The following is a 20,554-nucleotide window of genomic DNA, read 5'->3' as shown; positions in this document are numbered from 1 at the left end:
CTAATTAGGAATCGTTGATAGCAGTGTGAAAAGGTCAAATGAATTCTCAGGAGTCCTAAGCCACTAACAACCCTAAACCTGTCAGACACGTCATGCCTACTTCAAACACCCTCTTTACCTGCGAAGTCACGCAAGAGAGCGCTTTCCCTCAACCCTGTGCATTTCTTCACCCATTTCCCATTTATCTGCTTTCTGTTGAATCTGAAACAGATCGAGACTCACTAGTCCTGAGCATGCCACCCTACAAATCAAGCTTGCTTTCTGGACCTACATCTTGTACTGTGTGTACAGGTACCCCCTCTCCCTTCCTGAGGGCTCTCTGAAGGCAGGTAAGTACTTTCTGCTACCTTTCTCCTCAGTCCTGGAGGGTACAAAATGCACAGTACATGGAGAGGAGAGCTGACCCCACAGCCTGGCTGGCTGGCGGCTACAGCTCATGCCCTCACTGGTGGTGGGAGCACTGTTGATGAACTGGCACACTTTGTAGCCTAGGGCAAGACAAAGCCAGGAATCCTTTCTGCTCAGGCTGCCAGTTACAGGGCCTAGGTTTTCAATGTACCTTGCATACACAGTTTCTCTGAAAGGAATGTGCAGGCACCACAAAATGTTCCTTTTCAACATTTACACACAAAGGCCAACCAGGCCAACCTCGTCAGACTGGCTTATCAGAAACAGGCAGAGGGAATAAGATAAACTCCAAAGGAAGGGAACCAAGAACATAGCGTGTAAATTGCAAACAATAACACTGCCAAAGCCTGAACATGAGCCAAGCCTAATTATGTTTGGGCTGGAAGGTGGATCTTATTGTTCTGGAACGAAGGCAGTAAAATCAGTTGGTAGGGTTTCTCTCAGTATGTATTTTACAGCTGTCGGTAAAACAAGAAAGGGAGATATAATTACAGCCAGTTCGTGACAAGCAGAGCACATCTAAGGACCTGATTAACCTTAGGGTATCCCGGAAAACGGCTGACTCCTCTCCACACAGCTCACTCAGCAGCATGAGGCTAGAGCCACGCAACCTCACAGGCCAGCCACCACGGTGCCTGCTATGGCCTCCCCTCTTCAGGTCTTCCTCACTTCCACGTGGCTCCTTCCAGTACATATGACTTACGGCCTCTGCCCCTCCTAGGGACATACACATTCTCACACACTTAAGCACCAAGTCCAAACCTTCTCTAGCAGACTCTGCATGAACATCCCTCCTTGTCCTTCAAATCTCCCGGCCTTCTGGTTGTGTGACAAGGCTCCCACGACAAAGTTGTCAGCTCAGAGCTAAAACTCAAATCTTCACGCTGACATGGCCCTTCAATTAGAAAGGCCGTGTATGTCCCATGTCTTATCAATGAGGAGCACAGCTCACTGAATGCTCAATGCCTCAGTGAGGGCATGGTGATTTCTCCAGAGCTGTCAATTCAGATTCCATTCTATGGGGATCACATAACCATGGGGCAGGGCAGCATCATACTGGTTCTTTTTCTTTTTTCAGTCTTTATTTTAATCACCTAGTGCTCATCAGGACAAGTGCCACTTCTTAATCCCCATCACCTATTCACCCATTCCCCCCTCTTCCCCTCTGGTGACCTCTGGTTTATATTCTATAGATAAACACACAGGTTCTTCTTGGGAGTATAAACCAGTAAATTCATACCCACAGACCCACATTGTACAAGAGAGCCCCTGTAGATTTACATTAAAACTACACAAAATGAAATTTGGTGTCAAGTGTACCTCTGAAAGAAGGATCTGTTACAAGAAGCCTAAAAACTCTTAAGGCCCTTTATTAGGGCCCACGAGGCCTCCCATGATCTTGCCCCTGTTTACTTCACCCCCTTTACCTTGGACTCCAACTCCCACCATGCTCCAAGGCACCTCAGCTGCTTTCTGGTTCCTAAACACACCTAGTCCCTTCTGGCCGGAGGAAGCACATCCCCTTTCCTGGGACTCACTCTCTTCTCTCTTCCAGTGCTCTACTGCACTCATGGCTGGTTCCTCATTCTTCAGGTCTCAGCTTAAATAACTCTCAGCCTCTGTTTATTTGCTGTTTATTTCCTTTACTGTACTGAACACATCATGTAAATAGCTGTTCTTTCTTTCTGGACCATCTACTTTGTCGGACTGTAAGCTCCATGAAGGCAATGACCATGTTCATCTTGCTCACTACTGTACCCTGCTCTTCATGGTCCCTTCAGTGTGAGCACAGGGTCTGGCCGGGGCTACATAAATATGTGTGCAACTAATGAACAAATGGGAAGGAGATCTATAAAACCCTCAGCACTTTCCATTCTGCAACTTGGTAAGAGCCCAGCTGTAACCAAAGGTGAATGTGGGTGAAATGTTTCTGACTCTCCCTACCCTTTCCTTCCCACCATTTACAACAAACTAGACCAAACTCTATCCACCCTGGACCTCATTCCTTCAGGTTAAAGCTCCACTGGAATAAGCTTTGGACTAAAGGGGTAAAGGACCTCCTGAACAAGATGACTTATTAATTATTAAGAGAGAAGTATCTTTACAAAGAAGAAACCCAAATGCCAATACCTTGCCAAGTGATTAACTCGGCCCCAATGGTGAGACAAACCGACATTGTATTTTCTTACAATGTGATACCGTGAGAGACACAGGGCCTCACCAAAATCTTGGAAAAAATGTTTAACATGAATCACATGGAACATGAATCCAAAGGAACAATCAGTCTATAAAACTGGGACGCCCGGGTGGCTCAGCGGTTGAGTGTCTGCCTTCGGCCGAGGGCATGACCCTGGGATCCCAGGATCGAGTCCCGTGTCTGGCTCCCTGCGTGGAGCCTGCTTCTCCCTCTGCCTGTGTCTCTGCCCCCCCCCTCTCTGTGGTCTCTCATGAATAAATAAAAATCATTAAAAAAAAAAAAAACTAAACTAAGGGGTATTTCTGCAAATCAAGTGGCCTAGACTCTTCATAAATGACAGTATCCAAAAGTTGTGGGAAGTCTCCTGTTTTATTAAAGGAAACAAAAGAGATACAACTAAATGTAACGCACAATCACTGACTAAAAATACAGCTATAAAGGACACGACCAGGATAATCAAAAAGCTGTGGATATGGAGTATACATTAGAGAATACTTCTGTGTTAACTCTAAGTTTCCTGAGAGCACTCTTACAACCTGGTTGCAGAGAGCAACATTCTACTGAAAGTACAGGGGTAATGTAACGAAATGTAATGAGAGCAACTAAATCTCAAGTGGTTTGGGTGTGTTCTTGTTTATATAAAGTAAATGTGGCAAAATGTTAAAGAGGTGAATCTAAAGATTTTATTCATGAAAGACACAGAGAGAGGCAGAGACACAGGCGGAGGGAGAAGCAGGCTCCATGCAGGGAGCCCGACACGGGACTGGGATCCCAGGACCCCAGAATGACAACCTGAGCCAAAGGCAGATGCTCAACTGCTGAGCCACTCCGGTGCCCCAAAAGATGAATCTAAATGAAGAGTGCATGGCGTTCATTATACTATTCTAGCAACTTAACATGTGAAACTGTATTTATTAAAAAGTTAGAGGGGGAGGGCCTGGGTGGCTCAGTTGGTTGAGCATCTTCCTTCAGCTTAGGTCATCATTTAAGTCATGATCTCATGGTCCTGGGATCCAGCCCCGGGTCGGGCTCACTGCTCAATGGGGAATCTACTTCTCCATCCCTCCTGCCCCTCCCCACTGCTCCTGTCTCTCTCAAATAAAATCTTTAAAGGAAAAAAAAAAAAAAGAATGCTAAAATGTTTTTTTAAATAATTAGTTGGGAGAAAAGAGGAAGAGAGTAAAGATGATCAGTAAATCTTTGCAGAGTAGTAACACATCAAGCCAGTGGTGGAGTGGTGAGTGGCAGGAGACAGTAAATAAAAAGAATACATAAACAGACCCTGTTCCCAGTCTTACAATCTAGCTGAAAACAGAAAATAGATGTGCAAATACCAGAGAATACACACACTAAACTATTATCCTGAGCACAAGTGTAAAGTATTGCTTTCAAACCAGGAGCTGCAGGCAGGAAGTGTCAAATTCTCAAACTGAACTCTGCCTTAAAAGACAGGCAGGACTGTAGTCAGAACGACAGGAGGGAGAGAGCACTCCAGGTTCCAGTGGGGAGGAACCAAGAACAAAGTTCCAAAACTGGAATCTGCGTGACACATGCAGATGCAAACTTCCCTGCCCGGAGCCCAGAGGCTGATACAAAGGCTGGCTTAGACTCAGAGTAGTGGGCAGGCCCAGACTTTTGAAGGCTCTAAAGGCCAAGTTGTTTTATGCAGGGAAAGGTAACTCGGCTAGAAAATGAACAGAAAGACTAAGCAGAACTGATGTCAAGGGACACAGGGAACTCGTGGAGTAGCACAAGAAACTGAAAAGTCATGAGCACTTCAATGGCAATTCTGAATGAATAAGAAGAGAACCTGAAGCCAGAATAAATACTGCAGATAAAGGAAAATTCCTTGCCAGGGCTGCTACAGAAGGAATCACTACCTCTGCTATTGAATTAGAAAAAGGGCTGTAAGGGCAATCTGGGTGCGGCATCTGTTACCCCTCTAGTCGCCAGGGTTCATCTGGCTGGTCTGGCTGACTAGGCGAGTGTCCCCTTCCTCCCTCACTGCTCTATCTGTGTTCCTCCTAAAGCAGTGCACTGGTCAAAGAGGACGACCTCCCCCAATGGAGGACCATTCTTCGGTCAAGGTAGCTGCGCTCCCCTACTAGAACCTCCAAACAAGCTCTCAAGGTCCAGTTGTAGGAGGACACAGGGTAGTCAAGCTTCCAAGGCTCTGGACACATCCAAATGAGGGGCTGCACATGGCATGAATTTTTATGAGAGGGAAAAGGTGAAGGTAGTTACAAAGTTTTATGCCAGATACCTTAAGAATGGTGATTGCAGTGAAAGAAACAGGAATGCAAAGGAGGCAAGAACATTGGGCAGGAGGAGAATATGACTCCTGAATATTAGTGTGTCAAATTTAAGGAAGATGGTGGATAGTGCATACAATGAAATCAAGCTCCATCCTCACTGGCTAGACACCTGTGGCTCTGGATGGTGGCAAGAGGATACATATTGGCAGAGTGATCATATTTAGAGACCAATTCATTCTCTAAAAAATAATAATAAAATAAAATAAAATATAAAATAAAATATAAAATAAAATAAAATAACTAGCAGCTTTAGCAAAAACTCAGGTGTCAGGGGAAGGGGGCGCCTGGGTGGCTCACTTGGTTAAGTGTGTGACTCTTGATTTTTGTTTCAGGTCATGATCTCAGGGTCATGAGATTAAGCCCTGCATCAGGCTCAGTGGTGCTGAGCGAGGAACCTGCTTATGATTCTCTCTCCCTCCCTCTGCCCTTCCCCCTGCCCTTCAAGTGCTCTCTCTAAAAAAATTTAAAAACTCAAGTGTTGGGCTATAATGTGCCAAAGCCCCAGACCCTCCAGCTCTTAGTTTGAATTTAAATTCTTAAATTAAAACTCTGGCAACAAGTTGCCATGAGACCTTGTCCCATGCAAAGACTGTAGGAAGCACAAATGTTCGATACTGGGAGACGAGTCTTTTTTTTTTTTAAGTTTTTATTTATTTATTAATGAGAGACCCAGAGAAAGAGAGGCAGAGACCAGGCAGAGGGAGAAGGAGGCTCCACGCAAGGAGCCCGACATGGACTCGATCCCGGGACTCCAGGCTAGGGGACGAGTCTTAACAATACTGCCCTATAACTTCATGAGACTGCCGATGACTACAACCAAGCCCTTCAAGTCTATGACAAGTATCCACCATCTTATCCAGGCCCAGAAACTCTGAAGGACACAACATTAAGGGGACTGACTACTCTCTCAACTAGAGGATCTGCTTAGAACCTGAGGTTCCCAAAACCAACCAAGTTACTGCCAAGGAAGTCCACTTGCAGAGACACAATTTCAAAAACCAGTTTCATTAACTCTGTTCAGTGAGTAAGTCATAGTGGCATGTGCTACAGCACAAGTGTGTTAGTGCAGCATTCCAACCCAGAACATCTCCTAGAATCTACTTCCGGATGTGTCCCTGTGGTTCTCAGGAGCACAACTGCTGAAGGAGGTCTCACTATATACCCTTAGAGTAAAATTCTTCAATGGCCACTTCTAAACTCAAAGATTTATTTCTTCCTGAATTCCTGTTGAACATACATAGAAACCCAAAACAAATTTCCTGATTATCTGTTCTTCAAGAGATAAGAACACTGCTGGTCTTGAAAACATTAGCATACTTCTTGGTGACAAGAAGCAAAAGAAGGCAGTCAAAGCTCAGAGACAGAAATGCAACACTAGCTGTGGAAGACAACTGCCAGCCTCAAATGTGAAGGTCAAGCTTAGCCTAAGAGCAAGACACATCCCCAATGAAGCTCAAATATTTAGCTAGCCAAGGTGGGAAGTGTAAAGAGACAAGCCATAAAGCAACAGAACCAACCAATTGTGGCTTCACCAGCAGCTCCCCTTCAGAGTAGGAACCAGAACTGCTTTTACCAAGAGAAATGGGCACGTGTAAGTGGTGCTGGACTCAAAGGGAACCCAGACCAGAGTGCCTCACTCAAACTTCGACTTTTGCAGTAAACAGTAACCCTACTTCAGGTCATCCTCCTCATACACTTGCTGCTCACCAAATCTCAGCAGGCAGATAGTAAGGAGGCACAGGAACATCCTTCAGGAAAAGCAGATGGGACAACTGCAGAGATTCAGTGTGTGCACCAATAGCACCCCACTGCCTTTCATCTGGGTTTCTAAACACTCGAGGGCAGGAGACTACACAGTGGAAAACAAACAGCACAAGTTAGTAAGAATTCTACCCAACAGGAAGAGTTCTTGAATAAATATGCCAAAGAAGAATTTATTAGCACTCAGGAAATGAATTCGAGACAGTTTAGTCTTTCCTGATTTGAAAGGTTTACCGGATTACTTAATGCCAACAAAATGGGGATAATAACAAAAATGGGGAGAATAGGGATCCCTGGGTGGCGCAGCAGTTCAGCGCCTGCCTTTGGCCCAGGGTGCGATCCTGGAGACCTGTGATCGAATCCCAGGTCGGGCTCCTGGTGCATGGAGCCTGCTTCTCCCTCTGCCTATCTCTCTGCCTCTCTCTCTCTCTGTGACTATCATAAATAAATAAAAAAAATTTAAAAAAAAATTTTTAAAAATGAGAACAGTGTAATCTCATAATTGCACTCCATGAAAATTGTGACAAACATGTGAAGTGCTTAGAATGGTGCCCGTGACACAGTAAACATCCAATGAACTTTCAATACAATGACACTGATCATAATGCTGCTGCTTCTCCTGAGCCAGGCTCCCACCTCCAAACCTTGTACACACTTCTATTATTTGGTTACTCGATAACCTAATTAATCCGTTAACATTTAGTTACTCCATAAGGCCTCTGAGGTGACCAACAATACCCAGAGGATCTAGAATGGCACCTCTCACATAGTAGAAATTGTATAAATGTAGGTGCTTTGAAATAACCTTCCTGAGGCAGCCTTCACATTCATATTTGAAGTCAAATACCAACAATCATAAGTTGGGCGTTGTACTAGCTGCTTTTCCACGTGATCTCATTTAATTGACAATTTTATCCCACTTTACAGAAAAGGAAAGGCTCAGCATCCCCCATTTGGCTACATAACTCCATTCTATGACTCTACAGAAGCCTCCTCATTGAAGCTTTTAGTAATTCCCTGACCTCTCAGTGTGATAACTCTACTATCTGCTTTTTCTGAGCTCAGCCACAAAGCACCACAGGAGGGAAATCACAAAACCACACAGACTTGGCAAACTAGCAGACTTGGCAAACTAACGACAGCTAGACACTCACTGCCATTCTTCCTGCCCCACAGGTGCAATGCCTTTGAAACCTCCTGCTCACTCAACCCTTTTTCACCTGCTTTCAGCCATCAAGTTCTGCTCTGTCACTTCTCTCACACCTTTGTCTTCCATCCCATTCAGTGGTCCAAACCTCTGGTACATTAGTTACATCATGAGCCTAACTAGTCTTCCTGGTTCTGCTCTCTCTCCTCTCACTCTACTCTGAAATCTATCATGAGACCAGTCTTCAAGACTGTAAGTCTTTCTAAAAGAGATCTGGGATCATATCTCTTTCATTCTTCAGAATCCTTCAGTTGTTTCCTATGGCATAGGACAAGGATAGCATATGCACACAAGGCTCTGTGCTCTTGTGATCCAAAGCTATTTTTAATTCCTGCTAGTTCCCCAACACTGTCTGCCCTGGCCAAACCTCCCACAGGGCCCTTTATTCACACTATTCACCAGCACCTATCGGCCTACCCACATACTCCTCTTCCTCTCTGCCTGCTGAAATCCTGCCCATGCTTCAAGGCTTCTGCCCTGCTCCCTTTGTAAGGCTATTCCTGATCAGCCCACCTTTCAGAACCTGTCCTGCCTCTCAACATCCAGCGCAACTAATGTCCACACTCACTGGACTCCAGGCAAATATGGTATCCTTCCATTTCTTTTTCTTTTTTTTGTGGTATCCTTCCATTTCCTAATAAATCTTTAAAAAAAAAAAAAAAGATGTATTTGAGAGAGAGAGTGTACGTGTGCTGGAATGGGGATAGGGATCTCAAGCAGACCCCACCCCCACCCCCACTGAGCATAGAGCTTGATCCCAAGACCCTGAGATCATGACCTGAGTCAAAATCAAGAGCTGGACACTTAATCGACTGAGCCACCTGAGTGCCCCACATCTTAATAACAAATGCAAGGTCTTAAGAGTGACTTACACAAAATAAGCGTAGTATTTAGACGAACAAAAGGTCTTCAGTATTTCTTTTAGAACAGTATGAATGTTGAGCAAATATTCTTCCGTAAAGCCTTACCTCTCTCCTACCCAGTATTCTTTGAGGACCTCTCACAACTGAAGAGTGCTCACACACATCTCACACTTTACAGCCAAACTTAATACACAAGTATGTGACCACTAGATATCATTATTTAGCAGGCTAAGTCCACACTAGAGAAATGTCTGACCACCCACAACTGCTGGGCACAGTAACACTGTCAAAGGACTCAAAAAGGCTTTCCAGAGAAAAAATCTGGGTTAAACAAAGAGCTAAATTTAGCTGCTTCCTTACTGTGTTTTTCCAATTGACAGACCTTTTATAATACTACCCCATCACACACATACACACAGCTGGTATTGTACTGCCAAGAGGAGTGTGGCAATTACAGAAAATGGCTTAGAAACTGTTGACACCACTCAGCACACAGTCAACGTGCTGCATACCAGCAGCAAGCTGTCAGAAGCCTAAGACCCAAGCCATCACACCAATGGGTAGTAAACATATCGTTGTTCTTTTGTACCCTGGAGATTAGAAAATAAGGCATTTGGGAATCTAGGACATGCCAGAAGGCTAGCTGGAGAGCTATCCAAGCCATCCTCCACAACTACCGATCTAAGTTGATCTGCTTCTGCGGACTCTAAAGAGAAATGACTATAGTCTATTCCGCCATTACACGGCCCTTCTCCTCTGATACTATATCCTTCCTCTCTTTAACTTAGCGACCTTCCGAAAAGAAAATAAAATGTAAGGTTTGTTAGAGTCTTTATCTCTCTGGGCCTCAATGTCCTCATCTGTAAAACAAGAAAATCATACTAAGTGATGAAGTAACCTAATGCTAACATTTGACAGTCTTATGTTGTTGTTTCTCCACATGTTCTAGATAGTTTGCCTTATTCTGACCATAACATCTGCATAGGAGATCCAAGTGGAAAAGTGTCCCCAGCCAGGTACCATCTGAGTAACAGTAGAAACCAACTTGTGCCTTTTGATGGAACAGAGATAAAAACCACCTGTAGGAGAAGCTGCTCAACAAGGCAACGGTTTGTTTGCTCGCTATTTCCAGCATAGACCCTGATTGGCAAAAGGGCTTCATTTCCACTCTTATCACTACTGAGGACAAAGAGGAAAACCAGACAGCATGAAGCTGTGGGCCTTCTTAGGCCCTCACTGTCATGCCTCAGTGAAGTCCAACTGGTCAGCCACCATATCTGAGTTCCTGGCTGAGGACCAGCTAATATAGTTTGTTTTAGGTTTGTTAATGGCAATTCTGGAAAATAGTTTGATGTGAGAGAACAGAACTTTCTACTTGTCATTAAATTAAACACGGCATCTGGGTGGGCTCAGTGGTTGAGCGTCTGCCTCCAGCTCAGGGTGTGATCCTGGGATAGAGTCCCACATTGCATTCTCCGTGGGGAGCCTGCTTCTCCCTCTGCCTGTCTCTGCCTCTCCCTATGTCTCTCATGAATAAATAAATAGAATCTTTAAAAAGATAAAAATTTAAAAAATTAATTAAAGAAAGTGTGAATGAAAATCAAGTTGGGGGAGGTTGAGTGTGTAGTAGTAAAAAATTCTCACACTCCCCTTTGCCTACTTTAGCAATGTTTTCTCAGGCTCTTTTAGATCTGATAATCTTTCCTGAGTTTACTATTTTCTTCCTTTTAGCCACTTCATTCCAAGGCAGGCCATATCTACCCAAGCTCAGGAATTTCAGGGAAAGGACCTGCTGCATGACCTGATCACCTCAGCTCAGTGAGCTACAGGTAGAGGTAGCTTATTGCTGTGGGCAGTGAAAGAAAAGCTACAGGTAGGGGCAGCTGAATGGCAAGAGCTGACTATTTTCAGACCTGCAGGATGATGGCTGCCTCTGAAAAGCTTCACACCTGGCAAATGAAATGAAGCCTGATTCTGAGCTAGGCTGTCTGCCCACACACAAGTGGTAAAAATCAAGAGTTCAGTAAGTCACACTGTCAGTGCCACTTAGGGAAACCACCTTAGTAAAGAGGCATGCCCATCAGAGTCCGCCAGTGAACAACGGAAAATAATCTGGCAGTCTCTCTTATCAGCCTGGCAGCCTGCTTTTTTCTCCCCCAAGTGGAAAATGCATGCAAACTTCTATACTCAGCAAACTAAATAAAATACAACACGGCCTTACTACTGTCTTCAAAAAAGCCATGCTGTATCTTATTTTCCTCCAAATTTCCATAATACTTTCTATAACTGCTACTACTGTTCTAAATTTATATTCCTTATACTCAAACCCTCAAACCAAAACGAGTATTATACTTAGTTCCTTCTCTAATTAAAATGATTATGATTCCTCCTTCAGCTCTTTAAGATCATTCAATAAGAATGGTTTTCAAATTGTATTCGAAGAAACTCTGGGAAGGGACAAGGCCAGGGGTGAGGTAGATCACCTCTCCCATAGCTGGTTTTATGTGCCTCAAATGCCACGTTTGAAGAAAAGATCCTCATGTCACAAAAAAAGAAACTTAAAACCACTGAGGTAACAAACTATCCTATACAGTGACCTACATAACTACCAAGACACTACTTTGTTAAGTGAGAAATAGGACCAGCCAAACCTCCCATGACCAGGGCTAGCAGGAGATGAGAACAATGTAGTAACAACAAATGTGATTTATTGAAACCCCAATTTTAGCCAGTGGTTTCAACCATCTATCTTCGAATGTTTTTTACACCAATAAGTAACTAGTAAAACAGGTGAACTTCCCGTAAAATGTATAGGCAGTAGCAGGCAAGCCAAAGTGAAAAGTGAGAGATCTGATTATGTGAATCTACATAATTGGCTCCTATGCCTTTAGTTGTTAATCATGATACACTAAATAAAGAACAGACCAGATCCTGTCAGATGCAGGACACCAATGGACATGAAATCAGCCCCCTACCCCACACCTCCACATCACCATGGTAGGTAGGATGCCATATTAACCACTATTCCCAAGAGACGATAAGAATGTGCCAACCACAAAGCCACTTAGTTAATTCCTACTGCAAGAGTCTGATTCAGAATCTACATCATTCTCTTTCAAGCAAAACAAAAACAGGAGAGCAGCCAGTAGGATGGAGACCTGGTACAACTCACCTGTGCAGAACTCCTTGCTCACATTGTGGGGCACTGTGATCCGCCGATAGACAATGGGCTCCGACTCCAAGATGTTCTCATCATGGCGGTACCGAGTTGGTCTTTCATTTGGGATGCCCCGGGAACGGGTACCACTTCTCCTTTCATAGGTATCAATCTCCTCAAACACAGCTGCCTTATCAAAAAGGGCCAGGTTCCCTTCAAAATCAAAATCTGTATCTGGGATCTCTTCGATATCATCCCCGAAGCACTCGTCATCTTTATTCTTCATTTGGCCATTCTTTAAGCCACTTTTCTTTGGAGTTGCCTGATTTGGGTGTCTGCTACTAGATGACCCTAGAGAAAAAAACAAGGACTAAGGTCAGTGTGCCCACAGGAAATACTCAGGGGAAGTGGAAAATACATTAGTCCTTTATAGAGAACATTATAGGAATCAAAGTAAAGATGGTAAAAGCTATTTCTAGATCACATTAAAGTAGCACAAACTACCACAAATCTCATGGAATAATAGATTTCATATATTACCTAATAATAGTGAATATAAAATAAGTACAACTCCTGGAAATCTTAACCAGTTCTATCCTTCATGAAGAAATTAGTCAACAGAGGCTTTTTTGACAAATGAGTATCAAAAATGTGGAAGAGCAAGAGTAGAATCGTTTCTTCCCACAGGTCTGGGTAGTTTGATCTCCAATGTCTAAGCAGTTAACAGAGAAATACCCCCACAGCGAAATAAGGGAACTCTTTGTAACCTGAAGCTCATAAGAAGAGAATACCCAACTGGCTTTTTTTTTTTTTTAAATAAGTAAGTAAATCTTTTCTTTTCTTTTCTTTTTTTTTTTTTCTTTACGATAGTCAGAGAGAAAGAGAGAGAGAGAGAGAGAGAGAGAGAGAGAGAGAGGCAGAGACACAGGCAGAGGGAGAAGCAGGCTCCATGCACCGGGAGCTTGACATGGGATTCGATCCTGGGTCTCCAGGATCGCGCCCTGGGCCAAAGGCAAGCGCCAAACCGCTGCGCCACCCAGGGATCCCAGTAAATCTTTTCTTTTTTTTAAGATTTTATTTATTTATTCATAGAAACACAGAGAGAGAATGAGAGGCAGAGACACAGGCAGAGGGAGAAGCAGGCTCCATGCAGAGAGCCTGATGTGGGACTTGATCCAGGATCTCCAGGATCATGCCCTGGGCTGCAGGCGGCGCTAAACCGCTGTGCCACCAGGGCTGCCCCCAACTGGCTTTTAATTCAATGTTTACCAAGCAAGCTACCGTCTAATTATTTGATCTCAGGTTATTGGTATGCCAAATGCAACCTCCAATATGGTTTAAATATCCAATATGGTAATGTACTTCCTTTTGAAAGACTAAAAGCTCCTCAATTATTAAAAATACTCAGGTAGAGGTTAGAAAGATCACAAACAAATCCCCTCACACATTTCCATCCCAGCTATACTACTCTAACTTCTCACAGCAACTCCTTTCTACCCTATGGACCAGCCAGGAGACTTAGGATCTAGCTGTAGTTCTTGTTAACATGTTATATAATCTTATACCTGTCATCCAACTTCTCAATTTCCCTGTACATAAAATGCTCACTGTTGTAACCCCAGCATAGTTCCTAGCACATAGCAGGCAGTCAATAAACATTTGCGTAACAAACTCTTAAATACTGGCAAGATCAATTACAATAATTACTTTGAAAGGTATGTGCTGGGCACCTGGGTTGCTCAGTCGGTTAAGTGTCTGACTTCAGCTCAGGTTATGATCTCAAGGGCCTGGAACTGAACCTTGCATCAGGCTCCCTGCTCAGCAGGGAGTCTCCTTCTTTGCCTGCCACTCCCCTGCTTGTACTCCCCCTCTGTCAAATATAATCTTTCAAAAAAGAAAGGGAGGAGAGGGAGGGGAGGGGAGGGGAGGGGAGGGGAGGGAGGGGAGGGGAGGGGAGGGGAGGGGAGGGGGAGGGGAGGGGAGGGGAGGGGAGGGGAGGGGAGGGGAGGGGAGGGGAGGGGAGGGGAGGGGAGGGGAGGGGAGAGGAGGAGAGGAGAGGAGAGGAGAGGAGAGGAGAGGAGAGGAGAGGAGAGGAGAGGAGAGGAGAGGAGAGGAGAGGAGGAGAGGAGAGGATCAAACAGACTTCGTATCCCAAGTCTTTTTTTTGTTTGTTTTTTGGAAGATTTTTATTTTAGAGAGATGGAGCGCAAACAGGGGAAGGGATAAGAGAAGAGGGAGAATCAGACACTTGGCTGAGCAGGGAGCCCAATGTGGAACTCAATCCTGGGACTCTGGGATCATGACCTGAGCCAAAGGTAGAAGTTTGAGCCACCCAGGCACCCTTGTCCAAAGCTTTCTAATGCCAAATATTAGTAAGGAAAAGGGCTAAGCTGGAAGATGATATTTAGCCTCTGAAAAAACTAATAAGGCTGACCAAAATTATAAAGGAGAGAAAGATCTAGCTGAGCCACCATAAACGGCTTCAACTATGAAACAATGACAAAGTTGTCAAAATCTGGGTTCCAATAATCTGACAAAAAATTTTAGTGAAAGCATGCTGTGTGCCACAGTTAGATTCTAGGAATACAGTATATAACCAAGACATGCTACTCAAAAAAGAAGCTAAATATAGTTTATCTGAGAGAAATGAATGGAGTAGTCTCCAAGAGTATCTTCATTTCAGCCAACTGCACCTATAATCACATCACTGCTTACTGAATCCAAAACACATTTCACTCAGGAGAGAATTCTGATCAGCAGTTTTTTCTAAATTCGTTCAAAAATGTTCATTAGGCATCTGCTATCCACTGGGATCAGTGCTAAGTGCTAGAGAGTCAACGGTGAACAATATAACATAACCCCAGTCCTCATCTAATATTATGCTCACCCTCCCCTTTACTAACACTCTCAATCACTTCTGCTGACCCAATAAGTCAAATTGCCTACATCTTCCACCATGGCACTTTCAACAGGCCCTTGCCACAGATAAGCAATTTTAGAGTTCTTTGCCCTATAAGCAGACTATGTTATTGCCTTCCAACATCCAGACCTCTCTACCCTCAGAATAAAATCCATTTAAAAAATAAATAAAATAAAATAAAATTTAAAAAAGGGATCCCTGGGTGGCTCAGTGGTTTAGCGCCTGCCTTCAGCCCAAGGTGTGATCCTGGAGACCCGGGATGGAGTCCCGTGTCGGACTCCCTGCATGGAGCCTGCTTCTCCCTCTGCCTGTGTCTCTGCCTCTCTCTGTCTCTCATGAATAAATAAAATAAAATAAAAAATAAAATAAAAAAATAAAATAACATAAAATAAAATAAAAATAAATAAAATAAAATAACAAACAAATAATAAAATCCATTTTCGTTCAGACAAGATACTACACTCTCCTCTAAGGCGAAGGAGTGGGTTAATTTCTGAATCAATCATGCCAACAACTGATTTAAGCATGGGTACGAGAAAAATACTGGTCAAGAAGACAAGATGGGGTGGCGGGGGCAGAGGACAGATCTTGCAGCAGTTTCTGATAAAGGTTTCTTCACTCCTAAAAGAACTTTTGATTCTCAATCAAGGGCAATACTATCCCACATGGGACATCTAACAATGTCTAGAGACATTTTTGGTTGTTAAAACTGGTGGTGGTTGAGGAGCGCTCCTGGTATCTAGAAGCTAAAGTCCAGGGATACTGCTATACTGCTAAACAGGCTACAATGCACAGGACAGTCTCCCATAACAACAACAAAATTATCTGGCCCAAAATATCAAGAGTACTGAGGTTAAGAAACCCTGCTAAAGATGATACACTGGAAGAGACAATGTCTTCTGTCCTTGAAAAATCTGGAGGAGACACACAGAACTGCTGAAGCCAGCTAGTTTCAGTTTGAGGACAAAGCCAACCTACAAAGGAGAGCTTCAGAGAAATAAGACTGAAGGCCTGATTGTACCATACCTAGAAACGTCCTAACTCTGGACTTCACCTGTGACATAATTTCTCTATCATTTGAGCCATTAGGTAGGGTTTCTATTACTCACAGCCAGAGCATCCTGATATAATCCACTTTTACATTAACATTTATCATGAACTTTTTCACAAAGATTACTTCACTGTTATAATGCTTTAAAGTATTACAAGGGGGACACCTGGGTGGCTCAGCAGTTTAGCACCTGCCTTTGGCCCAGGGCGTGATCCTGGAGTCCCGGGATCGAGTCCCGCGTCGGGCTCCCTGCATAGAGCCTGCTTCTCCCTCTGCCTGTGTCTCTGCCTCTCTCTCTCTCTCTCTCTCTCTCATTAATAAATAATCTTTACCAAAAAAAAAAAAATACAGTATTACAAGGTATTAGAAAATACTTAGGACGGTTATTTTTTTGAAGATTTAATTTATTTGACAGAAAGAGAGTACAAGCAGGGGGAGCAGCAGAGGGACAGAGAGAAGCAGCTCTCTGCTGAGCAAGTAGCCTGATGTGAAACTCGATCCTGGGACCCCAGGATCACGCCCTGAGCCAAAAGCAGTCACTCAACCGCTGAGCCACCCAGGCATCCCTCCAAATATCTTTTTATAAGATTTTTTATAGATTATACTCTACTGATCTATACCATACCTACTGATGAACGTTTAGGCTATTTCTCATTTTTATTGTCAAAGACTCAGCCCAAACACACCACCTTGATTACTCCATCTGACCACCTGCAGCAGTGTGGGTGCCATTCCACTAGCACTTGCCCTAGACTACACCTACTTTCTTCTGCAGTTATAGGTGTTCTTACTCTAACTCCCCAAGGACACTGTAAGCCAACCAAGGGAAGGAACCCTATCAACCAGATCTGTCACCCAATTCTTTGCGTGGCCCATCATAAATACACAGGTCTCTGAATTAATAAAAACAGCCATATTAAAAACACACATGCACACACACAAAACAGAACACCCCAAACAAACATCAAAAGTTAAGAGTTTAAAAGAGGTCACAAAAGAAAACGCAACTTGAGATTAACTATGGGAAAGAAAGGGCACTATGGAAACCGTGTATGACTGAAAAGGAAAGGAAGATGAAGAGGCCAACAATAATATGAGGAGGGAGCACAGGAGGAAAGGACGGCAGTGATGCCTGTAGGAACTGACAATGAACTACTCAGGATCTAACACAACGACAGATGAAGACAAGCAATCATCAATTTGAGAGAAGACAGGGGAAAAGCAGTAAAATGGAAGCCATTTTTGGCTCAGCCTGAAGACTCTACAAACACCACTTGCAACCAAACCATATTTTTGCCTTTAGAAGGAGTCAAGTATGTTTCCTCACAGTCTCACTGAACACAGACCTTATATTCACTCGTTTGACAAATATACACTAAGGACCAGCTATGTTCTAAATACTGTCAAGAAAGGAGAATGAAAATAATTCCCAAGAGGAAATATTGTAGGTCAGCAAGAAAAAGATAAAACAATATGAAGTAAATGGAAGGCAAGCCAATATGCTCAGATGTCTCTCATTCTTCCTTTTGTTCATACTTGAATACTAATAGCGGAAGTGCTGGGTGAATAAGCTATCTCAATACTTAGTTTACTCAGCCCAAAGAGCCTGGCTCTGTAGGTATGTATGTATGTATGTATGTATGTATTTTAAAGATTTTATTAATTTATTCATGAGAGACAGAGACACAGGCAGAAGGAGAAGCAGGCTCCTCACAGGGAGCCTGATGTGGGACTTGATCCCAGGACCCCAGGATCACACCCTGAGCCAAAGGCAGACGCTCAACTGCTGAGCCACCCAAGTGTCCCTGGCTCTGTATTTAAAATGGCCTCTGGCCACTAGGAGAGAAAAGCACTTCCCTTGGAAAAGATAAACAGTGCTTCACAGATTTCTTTACCTTTCAATTACAAGGGCCAAGTATGTGTTAAGACTAGAGGCTGGGTGCCTTCCTGTGCCATTTTGCTGCCAGTCTTTGACACAAAAGCCCTTTGGCCTAATTTACAACAAACCCATTGTTGTGTAATCCTCAGTGCCACTTATTTATTGGTTTTTGTCACACACATATTGTAAAGGAGAACTTTGTCCTGCAGTTAGCACGCTTAAGGGCACCTGAAGGTCAAACTGCAAATGCTTTAATGTCAGACTCTATGGGCTTCATGAAGAATCTGGGACCTTCTTTTCAATCCCTCAAATTCCAGGCCTTAGTAATCAATCAACTTACTGGGCTCCAGCAGCAGCAACAGGGTTTTCAAGACTGTTGGAGGAAGCACACCTAAGGAGGTTAAGTCAAAGCAGGACCTCAGCAGGACCATAAAAACTGACCTCTGATGGTGGGATCACTGCTACACTGAACAGATAATACAGAGAGCTTAGCCGGTCTCAAATAGTTTCCCTCTACCTCCCAGGGTTAATGTTCCATTCATCTACTTGCCAAATATTCTGAGTGGTCAGTTCAATGACCAAGGTCACAGGAATTATTCTCTATAACCACTGCGCATATACATGCAACCCAAAAAAGAAATTTAAATCCGCTCGTGCTAAATCTCTTATCAATGTTGGACTAGATAACTAGAACCAACAAATCCCTCAACAACTCATCACTAACCGTGAAAGAACACCTAAAAGCCAGAGATTATATTCCTATAGTTTTATCAGTCTACTATTCTCAATATCAATGTACATACACCAGAGAAAATTCTATTTACGTATCTCTAATAAGAAAAATATTTAATCTCTATTTCTTCATTCATCGATGAGAAAAACACTGATAATCTACATTACAACTGTGGTAGGAAAAAAATGTATTTTCTTGGAATCCTTAAAATGCCACATAAAACACAAAGTAAGTCTCTGACAGACCTTTCTATTCATTTTACAGAACAGATATATAAAGGCAACTCCACCTTCTATCACAAACCAATTTTGAGCCACATCTTATCATCGAATTCCCAGGCCGCAGACCTTTTCCACACTAATGTGGATTCAAAATAAGTTCTCTGAAAGAGGAGCGCCTAGGTGGTTCAGTCGGCTAAGTGTCTTACCTTCAGCTCAGGTCATGATCTCAGGATCCTGGGATTGAGCCCTGCATCAGGCTCCCTGCTCAGCTTCTCCCTCTCCTCCTACCCCGTGCTCATGCTTTCTCTATCTCTCTCTTTCTCAAATAAATAAATTCTTTTTTTTTTTTTAATAATTAAATTCTTTGAGAAGGTTCCCTTGGGGCAGCCTGGGTGGCTCAGCGGTTTGGCGCCTCCTTCAGCCAAGGGCCTGATCCTGGAGACCCAGGATCAAGTCCCAAGTCGGGCTCCCTCCATGGGTCCTGCTTCTCCCTCTGCCTGTGTCTGCCTCCCCCCCCCTTTCTCTCTGTGTCTCTCATGAATAAAAAATAAAAATAAATAAATAAAAAGGTTCCCTGAAAGAGAGTAACATTTTACTTCTGTGATCTCTTTACCTTATTTATATGTACTTAATAAACTAGGGAATAGACTAACCAGAAGCAGCAGCATCAACCAGGGGATGTTTCTGAGAGTGATCTCATTTTTATACCAGAGTGACTTGTTAAAGATCAAATAAATTGAGGCACCAATTTATTGAGCTGGGTGGCTCAGCAGTTGAGCATGTCTACCTTCGCCTCAGGGTGTGATCCCAGTCTGGGGATTGAGTCCTGCATCAGACCCCTGCAGAGAGCCTGCTTTTCCCTCTGCCTATGTCTCTGCCTCTCTCTGTATGTGTCTCTCATGAATAAATACATAAAATCTTTAAAAGGGGGGGGATGACACCTGGGTGGTTCAGTGGTTGAGTGTCTGCCTTCGGTTCAGGTCGTGATCCTGGAGTCCCGGGATCGAGTCCCACATGAGACTCCCTCCATGGAGTTTGCTTCTCCCTCTGCCTATGTCTCTGCCTCTCTCTGTGTGTCTTTCATGAATAAATAAAATCTTTTTAAAAAGTAAAATATGGGAAAAAAAAAAAAGTAAAATATGGGAAGCCCTGGTGGCTCAGTGGTTGAGCGCCGCCTTCAGCCCAGGGCGTGATCCTGGAGACCTGGGATCAAGTCCCACATTGGGCTCCCTGCGTGGAGCCTGCTTCTCCCTCTGCCTGTGTCTCTGCCGCTCTCTCTCTCTGTGTGTCTCTAATAAAAATAAAATCTTTAAAAAATAATAAATAAATAAGTAAGTAAGTAAGTAAGTAAGTAAGTAAGTAAAATAAGGGCAGCCCCGGTGACTCAGTGGTTTAGCACCACCTTCAGCCCAGAGTGTGATCCTGGAGACCCGGGATCAAGTCCCACGTCCGGCTCCCTGCATGGAGCCTGCTTCTCCCTCTGCCTGTGTCTCTGCCGCTCTCTCTCTGTGTGTCTCTAATAAAAATAAAATCTTTAAAAAATAATAAATAAATAAATAAATAAATAAATAAGTAAGTAAGTAAGTAAAATAAGGGCAGCCCCGGTGGCTCAGTGGTTTAGCACCACCTTCAGCCCAGAGTGTGATCCTGGAGACCCGGGATCGAGTCCCACGTCCGGCTCCCTGCATGGAGCCTGCTTCTCCCTCTGCCTGTGTCTCTGCCTCTCCCTCTCTCTGTGTCTCTCATGAATAAAATCTTAAAAAAAAAAAAAAAAGTAAAATAAGATCAAATAAATTACTTGTTTTGAACTTAACTACACTCTTTCAAGAGAGTTTGTATATT

General features: G+C 43.5%; 1 protein-coding gene across 3 annotated transcripts in view; it reads right to left on the bottom strand.

Moving 5' to 3' along the window:
• Positions 1–20,554, bottom strand: part of EDC3 (enhancer of mRNA decapping 3) — a 49,423-nt gene that overhangs the window by 10,102 nt on the left and 18,767 nt on the right. For all 3 annotated transcript variants that reach the window (XM_055319797.1, XM_055319798.1, XM_055319799.1), the window contains exon 5: positions 11,924–12,259. In XM_055319797.1, the coding sequence (XP_055175772.1) occupies positions 11,924–12,259 (336 nt within the window). The remainder of the gene's footprint in view (positions 1–11,923; positions 12,260–20,554) is intronic.

This window comes from Nyctereutes procyonoides, unplaced genomic scaffold (assembly GCF_905146905.1).
Source record: "Nyctereutes procyonoides isolate TBG_1078 unplaced genomic scaffold, NYPRO_anot_genome, whole genome shotgun sequence".
Lineage (NCBI taxonomy): Eukaryota > Metazoa > Chordata > Mammalia > Carnivora > Canidae > Nyctereutes > Nyctereutes procyonoides.
Note: the sequence above shows the minus strand (reverse complement) of the source record. Positions and strands in the feature narration are given on the sequence as shown.